The sequence below is a fragment of the Eriocheir sinensis genome, chromosome 34 (genome assembly GCF_024679095.1).
Source record: "Eriocheir sinensis breed Jianghai 21 chromosome 34, ASM2467909v1, whole genome shotgun sequence".
Lineage (NCBI taxonomy): Eukaryota > Metazoa > Arthropoda > Malacostraca > Decapoda > Varunidae > Eriocheir > Eriocheir sinensis.
The window spans coordinates 8,576,779-8,596,445 of record NC_066542.1 but is presented as its reverse complement, the minus strand read 5'-3'; the positions used below and the strand labels follow the sequence as shown (position 1 = coordinate 8,596,445).

The 19,667-nt window shown below is 45.8% G+C and overlaps 1 protein-coding gene across 1 annotated transcript in view; it reads left to right on the top strand.

Moving 5' to 3' along the window:
* The window catches only part of LOC127007024 (uncharacterized), a 112,519-nt gene that overhangs the window by 53,842 nt on the left and 39,010 nt on the right, over window positions 1-19,667 (top strand). Inside the window, exon 3 of the mRNA XM_050877504.1 lies at window positions 1,551-1,759. Within this exon, the coding sequence (XP_050733461.1) occupies window positions 1,551-1,759 (209 nt within the window). The remainder of the gene's footprint in view (window positions 1-1,550; window positions 1,760-19,667) is intronic.

Sequence of the window (19,667 nt, the reverse complement as noted above, 5' to 3'; positions counted from 1 at the left end):
GGATCGTTTTTTGTTTTTCGTCCTCAAATTCACGAATCCTCAAGAAAATCATATGCATTGGAACGTTGCTTTTTTCGTCCTCAAATCCTCAAGAAAATCATATGCATTGGAACGTTTTTGTTTTTCTTTTCGTCCTCAAATTCCTTTCTTTCTTTCTTTCTCCCTGCGGCGTACTCGGTGACTCGGAAAAAGGAGGTAACGAGTTGAATTTGCATGCTCTGGAAGGAAGCAGTAAAAGGCGACTGGTGATGAGAATTTACCCGGTTTATGTTTCAGTCTGAGCGCGGTGTGTGTCTGCAGGAGCCTCGGCGGTTTTAGTGACGCCGCTGCCGATTGAAAAGAAAAAAAAAAGTGGATACAAGAGGAAGTGGAGGAGACAAGTTTTTCGTGCGTGACCATGAAACTCGAGACGGCGAAAAAAAAAATGAATCAAGTCTCCATTCTTGCCAAAGCTCGGGGGAAAAAAAAAGCGAAATTCACCCGAGAGATGTTTTCCGCAGAATCCGTTCATGGCTCGTTTTCTTTTTCGCATTATTTACGTTCCTCCATTTTCTTTCTCTCGGCTTACTGTTGCATCACTCCCCTCTCTGTATTTCTAACTCTCGTCCCATTTTCTATTTAAAGTAATTCTATTTTATTTCCGGGTGATGTTTTATCCCCTTTGTTTACGTAGAGGCGCGGGTTGGCTCTCGTGGCGTGATAGAGTTTTCTGCTCGACGGCTGAAGGATCGAGGTCGGTGTGTCGTCCGGGAGTGTGACGCCGGCAGAGGTGTGGCGTGACGGGGGCAAGGTGAGGGTGTGGCGTAATGTAAACAGAAGAAATGCGACGCTGAGTGACACGAGAGCGAGTTAGTGTGCGGCGGTGAGGAAGTTGAGACACTTTGCGGGGTATTTAAAGTTAAGCGTAATGTCTTCAGTAACTGGATTAGCCTCACATGACGGAAGTGTTTCTTTATCATGGAAGTAAAAATAAACGGGACAGCTTTTTATGATACGTAGCTGAAGGAATAGTAATAAAAGTGTGCATTGAAAACCATGTATGTGAAATATTTCGTTTATAATCTTCATATATTTCCATAGCAAACATTATCATCTCTATCACAATGCCGCTTACAGATGGTTGTGGTGGTGGTGGTGATTATGTTCTCTTATTATGGTGGCAAGGAAGAAGGTGGCCGTGGTAGTGCTGGTGTATGAAAGAGGTGGGCAGGGGTAGTGGTGATGGTGGAGAGGAACGGGTACAATAGGAAGTGATTGTGTTGTCGGTGGTGGTGGTGGTGGTGGTGGTGTAGGTGGTGATAAGACTGAATAGGGGAGGCTGGTAGCGGTCGTAGCGGCGAGGATATGGAATGGGCTGGTGGTGGTAATGGTGTTGATGGTGGTAGCAGCGTTGGGGAGAGGCGTGGTGGTGGAACTGGTGATGGTGGTGATGGCGGTAGTAGTGGTGGTGGTGGTAGTGGTGGTGGTGGTGGTGGTGGTGAGGGGGGATATAGTAGCGAGAGGGTAGGAAGACTCGACAACTGGGAGCAATAAAGTGTTATCCCCGACAGCTATGACGCCCGGGAGGGAGAGTTCACATCGGGCGTCGGGTGGGCGGACGAGGGGGAGCTGGGCGGGAGGGCGCACTTCATCCCCTCCTCGGAGCCGCCCACGCTGGTGCTGGAGCCCGCCCACGTCCGCGACCAGGGCGTGTACACGTGCAGGGTGGACTACCAGCTCTCGCCCTCCACCACGGCTGTCGTCAACCTAACCGTCGTGGGTAAGTACCTATGTGTGTGTGTGTGTGTGTGTGTGTGTGTGTGTGTGTGTGTGTGTGTGAAAGATGGTCTCTGAATTTGTTTATGTTTATTTGTCTATATCTGTTCGGTCACGGGCATTATTTAACATTCAATAACTCCATAAGTCATTCCAGTTTCTTCCGTTACCCCGCCTTTACACAAAACTAGGACTTATATAAAAATAAAAAAAACTGTTTGATTTGGAACCTAATCTAAGTTGTCAGAAGCTATTCATTCTATATATAGTAAGATAATATTGCTCCTAACACTTTAACACCGTGACATGCATAAGCGAAAATACCTCAAAATATAAATTAAATAAAGTATACAAATACTACACAAATTAACAGAGCAGGAAACTGGTTCAAATCGGCAAATGAACAACACAAATTAACCAATAAAAAATAAGTAATGGCACGTAACAAATCAGTAACACACTCAGAACATCGCAACACAAGGACCAAACACAAAACGAATCACACACAACAGCTGGCAACAATACGCACTCAACACGCAACAACTCGGCAAACTCTCCCGGCAATCTACAGCAACACGGCGGCGAGTGGCGGCAATTCACGGAAACACAGGCCGCAGTAAATCACCTCGACAGAAACAACCCACCGCTGTACAATATGAAACAGCAACTCAAGAGAACACACAGGTACTCACGGGAACACTAACCTTATAAGCACATCAAGGTACACAAACACAGATAAGAGTGACCACTGCACAAACCACAGCACGACGCAGCACACACAGCAACAAACAGAAACACCAAACAATATCTACATCAGCTTTCGGACGTGTCAAGGCAGAGGAAGGTAATGTATATGGAGGCGAAAATAGGGTACAAATATTTTCTTATTTGCGAATGAGCCTATACATCTCCGCCTCCCAAAGCAGGACAGATAAAGGTAGAAAATGAAGCAGGAGTAGGTTCAGGCATAGAATGAAATGGGAAAGGAAGGAAATACAGCTTTGGAGAGCCGGGTCACGTTAACATTGCATACCCGTAGGAGCGCAAGGAGGGGGAACAACGTCACCAGTGGGGTATAGGATAACAGTTGTCTAAAGCTTCCAAAGTGACAAACATGATGAAAGTACAGGATAGATAAATCATAAAAGCATCAAAGGTAGCATGGGTGACAACAAAAACTTTGCTACAGCTACATGAAGCGGACCCACAACGATAAACCACGCCTTCGTAATCAGTGGCATGAAGCGTGGAGAGTAAGTCAACATCAAAGTGGGACTGTAACTCTGACATGTCTCTGTGGAGGGGAAACAGAGAACAAGAAGTCTAGATGCGCGTGGGGAAGGTTATAAGAAAGATTCATATTTATTACACAGAACCATTTCATAATACACTGTGCATCAACATTATTACCAGATCAGAAAATGCCCCTTTGTGTCTGTTGATCAAAGTTGCCAGATTGTCTTACTCAGCCTCTTATATTCACCGACTTCAGACCCAAAAACTGTCTCGTGGACCCCAATAAGGAGATTCACTTATAATCATCGTTAAAATAGTTAATTCCTGATGTTTCTTGGCAATAGTTAGGCGTCAGAAACCGGTAAATACTATGCTCTGAGTACGACAATCTGGCAACGGTGCTGTTAATATCATGGATGTATTTTTTCTTTTAGCCTGAAGCTCTCAATTTTTTTTCCCGCTGCGCACTCCAGGTTTACTTTCCCCACCGTCAGTCTGATATTACTACGCACTAATATTCTTCCTCCTTCACCTCCCGCCGGCATCTGAACATTTCTTCTTTATTAGACTTATTGCCATTGCGCCGCCTCTCACCATCTCACTCCTTCTCTCCCTCTTCCTCTTCCTCTTCCTCCTCCCTTCCCTTCACCTCCACCTATTGCCTCTCAAATTTCCTTAATCCTCTCTCTCTCTCTCTCTCTCTCTCTCTCTCTCTCTCTCTCTCTCTCTCTCTCTCTCTCTCTCTCTCTCTCTCTCTCTCTCTCTCTCTCTCTCTCTCTCTCTCTCTCTCTCTCTCTCTCTCTCTCTCTCTCTCTCTCTCTCTCTCTCTCTCTCTCTCTCTCTCTCTCTCTCTCTCTCTCTCTCTCTCTCTCTCTCTCCTCCTTCTCCTTCTCCTTCTCCTTCTCCTTCTGCTTCTCCTTCTTCTACTTCTCCTTCTTCTCCTTCTCCTTCTTATCCTCCTCCTCCTACTCCTACTCCACTTTCTTTTACATCTCCTCTTCCTTCTATTTTTCCAACTTTTCTCTTTATACTTCCTCTTCTTTTAAATTATCTTCCTTTATTATCTACCGTCGTTCACTTCATTATCATCTTTCTCCTGCTCCTCGTTTTCTCCTTTTTTCTTCTGATCTTCCTTTCTCTTCTTCTCTCTCACCATCAGCATTATCATTGTACAAAATATATATCTTGTTCTTCCGTCTCCTCTTACTACTCTTACTACTCTTCCTTCCTGCCATCATCTTTTTTTTCTTCCTCTTTTTTTTCTTCTTTTTCTTCGTCAGCATCTTCAACTTCGTCTACTATTTTTCTTTCGTTCCTTTTTTTCCTTTTCCTTCTCTCCTCCTATATCTTCATTTTTCCTTCTCTTTTTCACTCATCTTTCATTTCTTCCTCTTTTCCCCCTTCTTCTTCCTTCTCTTCCTCCTCCTCCTCTTCTTCTTCCTCTCCTTTCCTAACGTCATTACCATCCAAAATAACATCCTCCTGATATTACTTTCTCCTTCCATTCTATCCTTTTCTTTTCCTTTCTGCAAACCTCCGTGTCTTTCCTCGCCCTCACTCGTTTTCGGCGCTTTTTCCTTCAGTCTCAAACACGCAAAAAGGAATTACCCGAGTCTGAAACGGATCGACATAACCACTTCGAGAAACGGACGATGAAGCGCAGTGTCTATATTACTCTCTCTCTCTCTCTCTCTCTCTCTCTCTCTCTCTCTCTCTCTCTCTCTCTCTCTCTCTCTCTCTCTCTCTCTCTCTCTCTCTCTCTCTCTCTCTCTCTCTCTCTCTCTCTCTCTCTCTCTCTCTCTCTCTCAGCCACAAATGGAGGCAGATTATGGTTCTTTCTCACAGTGAACTTTTTCTTCTACTTCTACATATGAAAATAGATGTTCCGGACGTTTGGGTACAGCGCAATCGCCTTACAAGAAATGAAAAGTTACTCCGCTTCTTCTGCAGTCGACGCATGGTTAGAACTTGAGTATAAAGGAAGCTAATGTAATAGAGAAAGAAGTTGGAAAAATAGAATTAAGAGAAGTAAAAGAAAGTGGAGTAGGGAAAGGAGGAGAAGAAGAACACGAAATTGAAGTTAATAATGGAGATAGATAGATAGACAGATACATAGAGAGAGTGAGTGAAAAGAGAAAGCAAATACCCTCCTGTCCCCCCCCCCCCCCACACACACACACACACACGAAGTTAATAATGGAGACAGATAGATAGACAGATACATAGAAAGACAGAGGGAGGGGGTGAAAAGAGACAGCGTGAACCCTCCTTTCCCTCGCCTTCCCGTCCGTCTCCCCCACACACATGCCGTCCAATTTTTCTTCGCCAACTCCCGCCGCCTCAAGTTGCCGCAATAACAATGACTCTCCAGGCGATGCTGAGTGGCTCCGAGCAACGCTATGACGCAAGCCCCTCCTCGTAACTCTCCTTCACACCCTTCTTTCTCTATGCAAAGGGCCACTCCAGCACAACTATCCCCCTCCCCTCTTCAGACACATCCACAAAAGAGGACTTCGGAAATAAAAGACGCTAAGGAGACTGAGGATCGTAATAATGCTTACCTTACTAAATTGAGAGATTAACTTCGATAGACACAGCGGAAAATAAGGTTCTTCAAAAATACGATACACACACTCGATATTAACTCTTGAAACGACTGATGCTAACTCTCACTCAACAACTTCGATGAATAAAGAAAAAACAAAATGAAACAGGAAAGAAAGAACACAAACTCGAACAACTTGAATAGAAGGAAAAGAGAAAGAGAAAAAGAAGCATCAAATCCACAGACGCCGAGTATTCAAGTAAAAAGAGGCTCCAAACCTTCTCCGAACAGATTCCAGCACCCTTCTGAGCCCGCCTCTCACTGGCCTATCGAATCCCACTCCAGCCCAGCTAAAGAGGATCACGAACCTTTCCTGAATCAGCATTACAACTCTCTCTCTCTCTCTCTCTCTCTCTCTCTCTCTCTCTCTCTCTCTCTCTCTCTCTCTCTCTAGACCTGTTCTTTTCTTTCTTTCTTTCCTTCTTCGTTTTCCTTTATCATCTGAGTAATTGATAGACTGACTCCCTTCTCCCTTTTCCCTCTCCCTCTCCCTCTCTCTCTCTCTCTCTCTCTCTCTCTCTCTCTCTCTCTCTCTCTCTCTCCCCCCCCCCCACCTATTAGCCGGATTTCCCATAACACCATAAAAGCATCAGGGGACATAATACACACCTATCCCCCTGAAGAGCTGATAAAATGGAGACAGGGAGCGCCGCGTTAAGCCTTCCTACGTCGGGAATTTCGTTTGCAGTCTGGCCGAGTAAAACGTTCGTGTGTTTACCTTCGTACTACTGGGAGCTTAACTTTGGTCGGCCGAGTTGGGGAGAGCGAGGGGAAGGGACTTTAAAGCGAGAGAGTTAGAGCGAGCGAAAGAGAGAGAGGGAGAGAGAGGGAGAGAGAGAATGAGGGAGGTTCACGGAAAAAGGCAAAGGTTTATTAACGTGTGATGTGTTCCTGTTATGTTTATCCCTGTCGTTCCCTCCATATGCGGCTCTCTCTCTCTCTCTCTCTCTCTCTCTCTCTCTCTCTCTCTCTCTCTCTCTCTCTCTCTCTCTCTCTCTCTCTCTCTCTCTCTCTCTCTCAATGCGCGCTATTTTCCGGCCCATTCTTCATTCCGAGATCGTTTTTAGGTCCTCAACACGTTTCATCATGTTCGGGACTTCCTCTCTCGCTCACACGGACATACCAGGATTTCCCGCATCACAGCCAGACTGATTTCTTTTCTCCGTCTGTGATATTTAATTCCAGTTTTCATCCACCGGAGAGGAGTGAAAGTAAAGACGAGGGGAGGAAAATATAGTGAGAGAGATAAAGGAGAGAAAAATGGAGAGTTGGAGAGGAAAAAAAAGGGAAGGAGGAGTGGGAGGGATGGAGGCGAGAGAGGGAAGGGAGGGAAGGGGAAGCCAATAACAGGCGAGGCTTGTGAACCGTAACATAACTCTTGTGTGACGTAACAGATGAAGTGAAAACTGTGTATGTATCTCTCTCTCTCTCTCTCTCTCTCTCTCTCTCTCTCTCTCTCTCTCTCTCTCTCTCTCTCTCTCTCTCTCTCTCTCTCTCTCTCTCTCTCTCTCTCTCTCTCTCTCTCTCTCTCTCTCTCTCTCTCTCTCTCTCTCTCTCTCTCCTTTCTTACTCTCGGCTTTCCTTTATCTTCTTAACGTCCCATTTCGTACTTTCTCCGTCTTCTCTCCTCCTTCTCCTGCTCCAACACTTATTTTTAATGCAGTCCCCTTCTTCAGTCAATGACAGTTCAATCATTAATCTCTCTCTCTCTCTCTCTCTCTCTCTCTCTCTCTCTCTCTCTCTCTCTCTCTCTCTCTCTCTCTCTCTCTCTCTCTCTCTCTCTCTCTCCCCATCTTCCAGGAATCATCATTTTAACACCCCTTCTGCAAACTCCATGCAATCCGTTTCATCATTCCTTCCCTGCACTGTTCTCCCTATTCTCTCCTTCCTTTACTTTTCCTTAACTTTCCGCTCCCTCCCCTTTGACCCCCATTGCCATGTCTTTCTCACCCTCTCCCGCCAATCCAACAACAGCCGCCGCGCCATTCCTCAAGGCCATAGCAGAGAAGAACCGGGGAAAAACATTATCTGAAAAACGAGTAGACGACACGCCACTCTCACCCACCCACCCACCCACACACACACACACACGCACCAACTTCTCCCCTCCTCCCTCCACATCACTCCCTCCCCCCTTCCACACACAGCCGAAGTAAAAAGAAAGTTCCTTCCCTTCCTGAGACATGCAAGACCAGGCGTGCCTTGGATCAGACAGAAATAGGATGAAAAGAGTCAAGAAACAGAAGGTCCCTCGCCTCTTTCCACCCGAGACTCGTGACTGACGGCGGAGGGACAGACGGACGGACAGGTTGGCAGATGAATAGGAACGAAGACAGACACCCGGACGAACGAACAGACAAATACGAAAAAGGTGGAAAAATAAGCATACATGAATATCGTTAGAGGAAGATGGATGTAGAGATGGATACACGCAGGTACACAGACAACGCAGGAGTTAGAAGAGTTAGATGAACAGGTAAATGAGACAGGTAAACAGGTAAACTAATATACAGGTAGAGAGAGACAGATAGATGGAGAAAACGTAGACTGTCACCCAGGTATAATTAAAGTCAGGTAGGTAAACATATACACGAGGAACCAGATAGATAAAACAAGCTAAACAAACAAACAAAAAACAGATGACCAGGTACACATAGAAAAAGGGAAACAGACAAAAAGGTGAATAAAAAATGAAAAAAAAAAACCATTTAAGCAGAAAACCAAACAGTCATAGATAAACAAACATCCCTCTACACAATCACGAAAAAGACAGACAGACAAACAGACGGAAGGCCACGCTCACGGGCGCCAAACGAGGTGGGAAACAGGCTCAGGAAGGGAGGGTCCGCCAGGAAGGTAAAAAGGATAATGAATGGCGTTGTCTGGGCGCCATAACACTGCCATGGACGGAAATATGAAGAAGTAGATCGCACATGATGCCGATGGAGGGAGAGGGAGAGCAGAACTAGAAAGAGGAGGAGGAAGAGGAAGAAGAGGCGAAGTAAAAAGGAAAGAGAGGAAGGGGAAGAAGAGGCGGAGGAAAAGGAAAGAGAGGCAGCAGGAGGAAGCGAAGGAGATATTGAGGCATGATAAGGAAGAGTAAAAGATATGAGAAAGCAAATAGAAAGAGGAGATGGAAGAAGATACGGATAGACGAGAAGGAGAAGAGGGGAACAAAAAGGAGAATAAGGAAGTGGAGGGAGAGGAGAACGGCGACTATGCGAGGAGAACAAGGTGGAAAGCAAAGAGAAAGGGAAGAACATAAATGGAGGAAGTGAAAGAGGGAAAAATAAGGAAAAAAGAAAAAAATGAAAACAAAGAAGTGGAGGAAGAGGAGGACGACGACTATGCGAGGAGAACAAGGTGGAAAAAAAATATACGGAAAAAAATACAATACAAGGAAAAAACAAAGGAAGAAATGAGGAAAATGAAAAACGAGAATAAGGAAGTGTAGGAAGACCAAGAAAAGGAGAAGGAAGAAGACATGGAAAAAAGTGGACAAAAATGGGAGAACCGAAAACAGGAAAGAGAAAACACGAGGCAGGAGGAAGAAAAGGATTAAGAAGATAAGGAGATCACAGGAGCGGAGGGGAATCCAACACTAAAGAAGAGGATGTAGAGGGAAAGTAAAAGGAAGGTGCTTATGATGGCAGTCAAAGGGAATTGGAAACGAACTCGAGGGAAGCAACTCTCTCTCTCTTTCCCTCTCCCTCTCTCAAGTACTCTCACATACACACACACACATACACACCACCCAGGGAAGGAGGAAGGGGTCGTCATGGCGGTACACGGAGAAGTTCGCGGGAGGCAACATTAATCTCAGGAAAACCAACTCTTAATGCACAAGGATTCCACTCCCAGGAACTCAAGGAAGCGAGGGGAGTGAGCGGCACGCGAGAACGGGTAAGTGTTATGGAGATGCAGGTGCGTGTGAGTGTGTGTGTGTGTGAGTGCTTGCTGAGGCTGGGAAAGTAAGGTGTGGGCTGGAGGAGGTGGAGACGCGTGTTGGGGAGTGTGTTGAGAGAGAGGCGGCGTTGACAAAATGGGGCTTTGTTCTCCAGGCTACTCATCCAAGGCACTCTGTACGTATTTGCAAGGATGGTTTTGTTAGAAGATTTGTAGCAGTGTGGGAAGGAAGTCATGGGAAGCGGCAATGGAGGAGGGAAAGAAAGAAACGCAGTGGGAGAAAGTGGGGAAAGAGAGAGAGGAGGAGGAGGAGGGCGCAGTGAACCTCCTTTTTAGATGCAAGAGTTTGAATCGAAATAAAAGGAAATTCTTAATAGGTTGAAAATGAAGCCGAGTGTATTTTTCTGAGAGACGGAGGATGGGGAGATGAAAGCGTTGAACTAGAAAGTATAAGGAGGATGAGGCTTAGGAGAAGGGCGAGGGCGTGAGAGCACAGAAACTAGTAATAATAGTCGGTGGGAGAGAATTGTCAGAGGGGAGGAATAGAAATAACAAACAGCATGAAGGGGAGAAGGAAGGATGGAGAGGAGGGAAGGACTGAACGAATGAAAGGCAAAAGGGAGGAGAACGAGACCGAGAGCGAGAGAGAGAGAGAGAGAGAGAGAGAGAGAGAGAGAGAGAGAGAGAGAGAGAGAGAGAGAGACAATCTGGAAAGGGAACTTGGAAGGAAACTACCAGAGTGGACGTAGTTTGGACAATGAAACACTCACTTTCCACTTCCCTCAGATTGACTTCTTGGACCTGCCGCCCTTTCCCTTTCCACACGACCTAAAGTCCCCTCCCCGTGTACCTCCTTCCCCCAGCAACCAATTACCCCTTCTCTTCATCCTCCTTTCCCTCTCCCCTCTCCTCCCGAACTTACACTGAGGCACTTGGGAGAAGAGAGGCAATCGTGCTGGCGCTGCGCTGAATTTGCTCCGTTGTGTTATTTTGTTGGAAACGTCTCTGCCATTGTGAATTGAAGAGGCGAGGAGAAGGGACGAGAGAGGAAGGGACGCAGGGTATTAGGTAAAGTTGTGGACCCGGACACTGATTGATTCTGACTGATTGGGTGACTGATGAGGTGAAAGATGGAATGACTGATTGGTCTTGTGTGTTTTCTCCTGCTTCTTCACTGTTGTCTTTGGTTTGTACGGTGTTACAAGTTTCCTGACCAGGCTTTGTTCCAATTAGTGACACACACACACACACACACACACACACACACACACACACACACACACACAAATAATCTTTTTCAAATGGTGAGACAACTTTTCTTTAATATCATAACGAATAAAGAGACGATTACAAGACCGTTTAATAAGCACACATGTCCAACAATTTTTCCATCGCTTAACTATTCACAATATGTCGGCACACACCTTTAAGCAGGACGTAATGGCAGCCAGAGAATGTTTCCTCAACTATTCCCTCACGGGCATAACCCTGAACTCTCGACACATCCACCCAGGCGGCTCAGGGCACACGGATAGTCTCTGGAATACTATCTTCCACCCAGGCGGCTCAGGGCACACGGATAGTCTCTGGAGTACTATCTTCCACTCAGGCGGCTCAGGGCACACGGATAGTCTCTGGAGAACTATCTTTGGGCCCACGAGTCCTCTGCTTCGTCGCTTAACACTGGTTTGTAGGGTCATCCCTCCTCGCCCGCTGCTGCAGAACAAACACGCTCGCGCCCAACTAAGGTATTGTCTTTCCCTTCCACACACAACCCGTGGAGCCCCTCGTCTGGGCCGCTCTGAATCTATTAACCTCCTCGGCGGGCTCGGTCGTGTTGGGATATACCCTTTGTGTACTTCCAAGGCCGCGTCTCTACCTGACTAATGGTCCGAGCAATGTCACTTAAGGACGCCACGGAGCAGAGATCAAATACTACATGTCTCAAAGGGGCTGGGGGAAAGAGCAACAACTGTGATTCTTGGTGTTAGATTGTCATTCAGTTATCGACGCTCAGCCTGTAATCTCCATCACTGTGGGACGAACAAATAAGAAACAGAACGAACTTTACTTTCAGAAATTGTGGAAAGTTATAAATTCACAGGTGCTGGCGAGTGGTTATGAATCCGTGGCCTGGTGGAGTATTTTTTTTTTAAGTCTAGTTATTCAGTATTTCCTTTCTTCACGTTGTCCTCAGTATATTAATTGTTCTCAGTATATTAATTATTTCTCAGTATATTAATATTTCTCAGTATATTAATAATTTCTCAGTATATTAATATTGGCCTATGTTTTGTCTTGGTGGGTAGAAATAACCGCGCCTTTTTACCCGAGACACACCCTTTTCCCCGGGGAATTGACCTGACTGCGACCTCACAGCAGCTGTTGGTTTGTTTTCCTAGATACACATTTTTGACCTGACGACCTCACCGCAGCTGTTGGTTTGTTTTCCTAGATACACATTTTTGACCTGACGACCTCACAGCAGCTGTTGGTTTGTTTTCCTAGATACACATTTTTGACCTGACGACCTCACCGCAGCTGCGTACTTTGTTATCGTCTTAACGCGCCTAATTGTTTCCGTCTTGCCTCGCCCATATCTTCACCATGACGTCCCTCAAGCGTTGTTCTGGGTGTGGCCTTCGCATGGCCAAGCAGTACTTTCTTTCCAAGGACGTTTGTAGGTTCTGCGTTAAGACTCAGAAGGATGATCAGAGGATCATAGAGTTAGAGAATAGGGTTACGACTCTCGCCGCTCAGGTACACTTACTGGTTAGTGCAGCAGAAACAAGCCCCGCCTCCTCCTCCTCCCCTTCCTCTTCCTCTTCTTCCTAGTCCTCCTCCCCCTCCTATTCCTCTTCTTCCTCGTCCTCCTCCCCTCTAGTCTGGCCTTCAACCACACAGCCCCTCCCATCCTCCTCCTCCTCCTCCTCGACCATCTCCGATCTCCCCTTCCCACCCTCCTTCTCCTCTTCTTCCTCTTCTTCCTCCTCTTCCTCCTCCTCCTCGCCTTCCTCCTCCGTCCCCCTCTCCCCTCTCCCCCCACCTCCTCCTCCTCCTCCTCGCCCTCTTCCTCCTCCTACTCCTCCGCCTCTTCACTCGTCCCTCCCTCCCACCTGTCCTTCACCTTCCCCTTCCCCCTCTTCCTCCTCCCTCTCCTCGTCCGTCCCTCCCTCCCCCACCTCCTCTCCCTTTCACCTACTCCTCCTTCCTCCTCCTCCTCCTCCTCCTCCTCCTCCACCTCCTCCTCCTCCGACTCAAATTCCTCACCTCCCTCTTCCGTCCCCCCTCCCCCCACTTCCCGCCCACCCTCCCCCTCCTCCTCCTCCTCTCCCTCTTTCTCCTCCTTGTCCTCCGCCTCCTCGCTCGTCCCTCCCTCCAACACCTGTCCCTTACCTTCCCTTTCCCCCTCTTCCTCCTCCCTCTCCTCGTCCATTCCTCCCTCCACCACCTCACCCTCCCTTTCTCCTTCTTCCTCTTCCTCCTCCTCCTCCCCTTTTCCACCTTCCACCTCTTCCACAATTTCTCCTCGTTCTTCACAGCAGGTCCCTCCCCTCCCTTCCCGCTCTCCCCTCCCCCCTTCACCCACCCCTCCTGGCCCCCCTTCCGACCGTCGGGTTCTTGTTGTTGGTGATAGTCAGGTTCGTTATGTTGACAGGTATTTTTGCTCCAAGGATAAGAACAGGACGAGGTGTGTTCCCAGGGCAGGGTGGGCCATATATCAGACAGGATTGAGGCGTGTATGGCAAGCGAGGGATCGAACCCCATTGTCTTTCTCAGCTGTGGCGGAAACGACGTTTCTCGTGTGCCAAGCGAGGACCTTCTCAGGCGTTTTAGAGAATTGTTAGGCAGGATACGTGACGCTGGTGGGTCACCAGTAGTGTGTGGCGTCCTGCCAAGGAGGGGCGTTGGCGATGGATGGCTGTCCAGGGCGATAGCAGTGAACAGCAGACTTGCTGAGCACTGCGAGCGCAATGGGTGGCTGTTCGTCGACAATTGGGACCTCTTCTTTGGCAACGACGCCCTCTACGCCCGTGACGGGATACACTTGACGTTCAAGGGTGTTGAGGCTCTCTCAGACTCCCTTGAGCGAGCACTTGGTACCCTGAGGGATTTTTTAGTATAGGCGAGGGGGGGAGGAGCAATGGGAGGAGTAATGGGAGGGGACATCTAGCTCATAATATAACCAGGCAGCTTAGAAGTAATTCTAGAGGAGTAACAGAGGACGGGCTAAGAATCTTCTATACTAACAGCAGGAGCCTCAGAAACAAGATAGACTTACTAAGGGGTGAAGCTTGTTCAGAAAATTTTGACATAATAGCGATCACTGAGACATGGATAGACTTTGCTAATAGAAATTTTAGGTCAGAATTTGAAATAACGGGTTATCAGATGTTTCACAAAGACAGAAGGGGCAGAAAGGGAGGTGGAGTTGCGCTATATGTTAAAGACCCACTTAAATGTTTAGTTAACAACTCAGTCAAAACTAACATGGATTCAGAATCAGTTTGGGTGGACGTTTACAAAGGGAAAGAAAAACTAACTCTAGGAGTTATATACAGGCCACCCAACCTTAACAGGCAGGACACGAGTATATTACTATAGGAGATTGGCAGGGCAGTATGAGTAGAAATGTCTGCGTAATGGGGACTTTAATTATAGGAATATAGACTGGGAAGATCTAGTGGGTGACCTGGAAGCCGAGGACTTTCTTGAAGTTATACAAGATAATTTCCTTAAGCAGGTAGTTACTGAGCCTACCAGAGGAGATAACATATTAGACTTAGTCCTAACCAATAATGGGAACTTGCTACGTGAGTTGGAGGTGGGCGGAGAGTTAGGAAATAGTGATCACAGAACGGTTCGTTTTAGGTTAGACTGGGCGGTAACCCGCGATCCAAACCCAGTGTTAGTGCCAGATTTTAGAAGAGCAAACTACGAGGGGCTTCGAAGACATCTTGAAGGGGTAAACTGGGATAATTTAGGGATTCATGAGGGCCAGAACTGCGGATTGGAGAGCCAGGAGAACCAGGTAGAAATGTCTTACAATAATTTAGTTAGAGTAATAGTAGAGGGGCAAGAACAGCATATACCACAGCGAACACTTAGAAAAGAAAACAATGATCCTAAGTGGATGACTCGTGGACTAAAACACGAGATTGGGTTAAAGAGAATTTATCAGAAAATAAAGAATGGGGAAACACATCTCAGGGACCGGTACGTCGAACTATCTAGATTAGTTAAGAAAAACACCAGGATAGCAAAAAAGAACTATGAGATCAAAGTAGCAAATGAGGCGAAAAGTAATCCTAAGGGCTTCTTTCAGATGTATAGAACAAAAACACGGGAGAAAATTGGACCGCTGAAATCAAACACAGGGAGCTAGTAGAAAATTACGAAAATATGAGCACATTGTTGAACGACTACTTCCTTTCAGTATTCACACAGGAGGATCGAACGACTATACCGGAAAGAGTTCAGGTGTACGAGGGCGGGGATGGCGATAAATTGAGGATATAATAATGACCAGGCAAGTAGTTCAGGATGAGATAGATAAGCTTAAGAAGAACAAGTCGCCAGGTCCTGACGGGATATTTCCGAGGGTATTAAAGGAGCTAGGTGATATAATCAGTGACCCACTATCCGACATCTTTAAGATGTCGGTAAATACTGGCTATGTGCCGAGCCTATGGAAAGTAGCTAATGTGACGCCGATTTTTAAAAAGGGGGACAGGTCAGTTGCTTCAAACTATCGCCCAATTAGCTTAACATCGGTTATAGGGAAGATGCTGGAGTCCATAATAGCCAGGAACATTCAGGAGCATTTAGAGAAACATCGCTTAATTCACGACTCGCAGCATGTGTTCACAAAAGGTAGGTCATGCCTCACCAATCTCGTGTACTTCTACAATAAAGTTTTTGAGGAGGTTGGCAGAGATGAAAATTATGATGTAATCTATCTTGATTTTAGTAAAGCGTTTGACAAAGTTGCTCACCAACGACTGTTGCTTAAATTACAGGCTCACGGAGTAGAGGTAAAGTTTTGAACTGGGTCAAGGCGTGGCTTAGCAATAGGAAGCAAAGAGTGCAAATCAATGGTAAAAGATCTGACTGGGGATGTGTTACAGTGGGGTCCCACAAGGTTCGGTATTAGGGCCACTTTTGTTTATTATTTCTATCAATGACTTAGACACAGGAATTAGTAGTGATGTTAGTAAATTTGCAGATGATACCAAGATCGGTAGAGTAATTGAGTCGGATCAGGACGCTAGTATTCTCCAAGGTGAACTCAACAGATTATATGATCTGGATAAATGGCAGATGGAGTTCAATGTAGGGAAGTGCAGTATTCTGAGTGTAGGTAGGAACAACCCTCACATAACTATTGCTTAAATGACACTCTCATAAGTAGGTCTGGGTGCGAGAGGGATTTAGGGTCTTAGTGAGCTCTGATCTCCGTCCAAGGGCACAATGCATTCAAGCTAGAAATCGAGCTAATAGGGTACTGGGATTTATTTCAAGGAGCGTAAGCAACAGAAGCCTGAAGTCTTCCTCAAACTATATTTAGCATTAGTTAGACCTCATCTTGACTATGCGGTTCAGTTCTGGTCACCCTACTATAGAATGGATATCAAAATGTTAGAATCGGTGCAGAGGAGGATGACTAAGATGATTCAGGGGTTGAGAAACTTGCCATACGAGGAAAGACTCAAACAGTTAAACTTGCATTCTCTAGAAAGGCGAAGGGTGCGTGGAGACATGATCGAGGTTTATAAATGGATGAAGGGCTTTAATAAGGGAGACATTCATAAGGTTTTGTTGGTAAGAGAACCGGGTAGGACACGAAGTAACGGGTTTAAACTGGATAAATTCAGATTCAACAGGGACATAGGCAAAAATTGGTTTACTAATAGGGTGGTGGATGAGTGGAATAGGCTTAGCAGTCATGTGGTGAGTGCCAATACAATTGTCACATTCAAAAATAGACTAGATAAATTCATGGACAGCGATATTAGGTGGGGTTAGATACACGGGAGCTTAGGGTCAAAGGAGCTGCCTCGTACAGGCCTACCGGCCTCTTGCAGACTCCTGCGTTCTTATGTTCTTATGTTCTTATGTTCTATGAGATGTTTATGACTCTTGTATATCTGACTAATTGCTTTCCATCCGCATCCGGTATTTGCCTCTGATTGGGGTCACTTTTATCGGTGTTGTTATGATCATTCCTCTGTTTGTTCGTCTTCTGGGTCCCGACAACGTGGCATGAGGGTGGAACAGTTATGATAATCGTGATAAGAAAATTAACACAATAGCGGAGAATACGAACACACTATTAAGGTGAAGGTCATCTTGGTTTCTTCAATAACGTTTTGCCTGTTGCCGTGTTTTCTCTCTCTCTCTCTCTCTCTCTCTCTCTCTCTCTCTCTCTCTCTCTCACACACACACACACACACACACACACACACACACACACACACACACACAGCCAACCAATAAATTACCCATACGTGTCCCTTCCTTTCTCCCTTCTCGCCCGTCCCTCCCGTATAACCACACACCAGTTGCTCATAATACATCCAGGCGGTAGGTAGCGAGCCCTTTGCCGCCGATGTTCCAGGAAACGTCCCAGTGATCAGCGGGGAATAAATACCATTAAAACATCGTCGCTGCACACTGATTTCCATTATGAGTAGGAAACAGGGAACGTGGGTAAGTGTGAGAGAGAGAGAGAGAGAGAGAGAGAGAGAGAGAGAGAGAGAGAGAAATAACAGGCATATACAAATGAGTTAATCTATGTACCTTAATCTAGTTTCCATATTTTCTACCCAAAAACACGAACAGACACGTACATTTAAAACTCTACTGCACGGACCCACGAGAATAGTATAAGCACCGTGAACACCCAACTAACTACGGCGCTTCAACATTAACAACACCATTAGTCGGCCCAGTTAACCTACCCCGTACCTTCCCAATTGACGCACCTATTATTTTTTTTTTTTACAACAAAGAAGACGGATCAAGGGCAACAAAAAGTGTAAAAAAAAAGCCCGCTACTCACCGCTCCCACAAGAGACAAGAGTAAAGAGTGGCCAAAAGAGAGGTCAATTTCGGGTGTTGGCCCCAGGAAGCGAAAACATCCGGCTTACCAACGCGATAAATGGTGGGCGACATGGCATCCTGATCAGCCAATAAAAAAATAATTAACAGAGAATAATAATTACCCTCACCGCTTTATTAAACAATGAGAACTTTTAAATTAGGAGCGGCGAGTAGCGGGCTTTTTTTTGGACTCTTTTTGTTGCCCTTGAGCCGTGTCCTCTGATGAAATAAAAAATACAAGAATGGTTAAGGTCGCACTCAGGGTGATATATTAAACATTTCCATCGCACAAGTACACACATTTGACAAGGCTTTCGCGGGAGTTGTGTGGGCCATTCCAGGGGTAGTTTTCTGACCCTGGTGGTAGTTTGGTAAGTCTTCTATACAGTGAAAGTGAAAAAAACACTCCGGAGAACGCATTTAACTTCTCTTTTTGGCGTTTTGAAATGACTGATGTGAGAGCCTGAGGTGTCGAAGAATACCAACCTCGATGTCTCTGAATATATAAACAGGATGATAACGTGGGGGGTTTAGTACTGACTGACAGGTCCTCCATAGTACACACATACCCCATTCCTCTTTCCCCTCTTCCCTTTCTACTGATGCGAATTTAACCTAATATCCTTTTCTCCCTTTCTAAATGCATAAATAGGATAATACCGGGGAGGCTTTGGTAGTGACTGACAGGTTCTCGATAACACCCACGCACCCTATTTCTCTTTCCCCTCTTCCGTTCCTTCTGATGCGCACAAAACTTTATATATTCTCCTCTCCCTTTCATTCTCCTGTTCCTCTTGTGTCATACTGTCGCCTTTCCGCCTCTCTCACCCCTCTTGAGTAACATGTAGGGTTGTTTTATTCTTCCCCTCGAATCATACACGTGTGATAAAGGCGATGACGGGAAATAGTGAGAGCATGAAGCGGAAAGAGTGAACTTCAACGCACAAACGGTTTCAGATGGACCATTTACCACTAACGACCAAGTATACGATTCTCCAAGTAACTGTCCTTTTTTGTGTCTATATTACCCCCAAAACTGTTATCTTTTTCCTATTCTGCCTCCACTCAGTCTGGTTTCCTCGCCTTCTCATAATTCGGACTAACTTTGCCATTAACGACCACCAAGTATACGATTCTCCATGTAACTGTCCCTTTTTTGTGTCTATATTACCCCAAAAACTGTTATCTATTTCCTATTCTGCCTCCACTCAGTCTGGTTTCCTCGCCTTCTCATAATTAGGACTAACTTTGCCATCAACGACAAAGTGTTCAATTATCCAAGAAATTATAACTTTTTTGTTTTTGAATTCCCCAAAACTAGTATACTTTTTTCTATGCTGCCGCCACTTAGTCTGGTTCCCTCGCCTCCTCATAATTACCACACTGCCATCTTCCAAACCTTCCTTTCCTTCCTTTTTATTCCTCACTGTAAACTCCTTCCCATCCATGCGCTTATTGAGGTGCATATAGCAATTTCTTTTCTTCAACCTTGTAACTTCGAATCCCGTCTCAAGTTTTCTCTCCTTCGCTGTAAGTTTCCCGCTCTCGTACCCTTTGTTACCCTGTTATCCCTCCATCTTTTCTACATTACAAAGTGCTCGCTGCTGTTTTATTTTCCTTTGGCTTCCTTCCCCTTTGTGATCTCGTTTCCTCACGCGTGGTTTATTTTTACCTTGAACTTTACCCTCATATGCACTTTTCTTTCCAACACGTCTCCCTTCGTCTCTCTTACAGCATTTCATCTCTTCCTTGTTTCCCTCCCCTCACGTTCTTTTCCTTCTTTCTTAACCCTTTCTTCTCCCTCACTTCTTCACTCCCTCCCTCTTCATCCCCTTTAACTTATTTTTTTCTAGCGTCTTTCGTCTTTCCTCCTTCATGTCCTCCTTCTCCTCCTCCTCCGCTTATTCACTCCCCTTCACTTCCTACGTCTTTTCCTCCTATCCTTCAAATTCGACGACTTACACTTTTAGATCCATCTCGAATTTCCGTTCATTGAGAATTCCTTCCAGAAAATATCATCTGCATCGATCCCAAAAATCAAATCGGCTGCTCAGTGCATCAA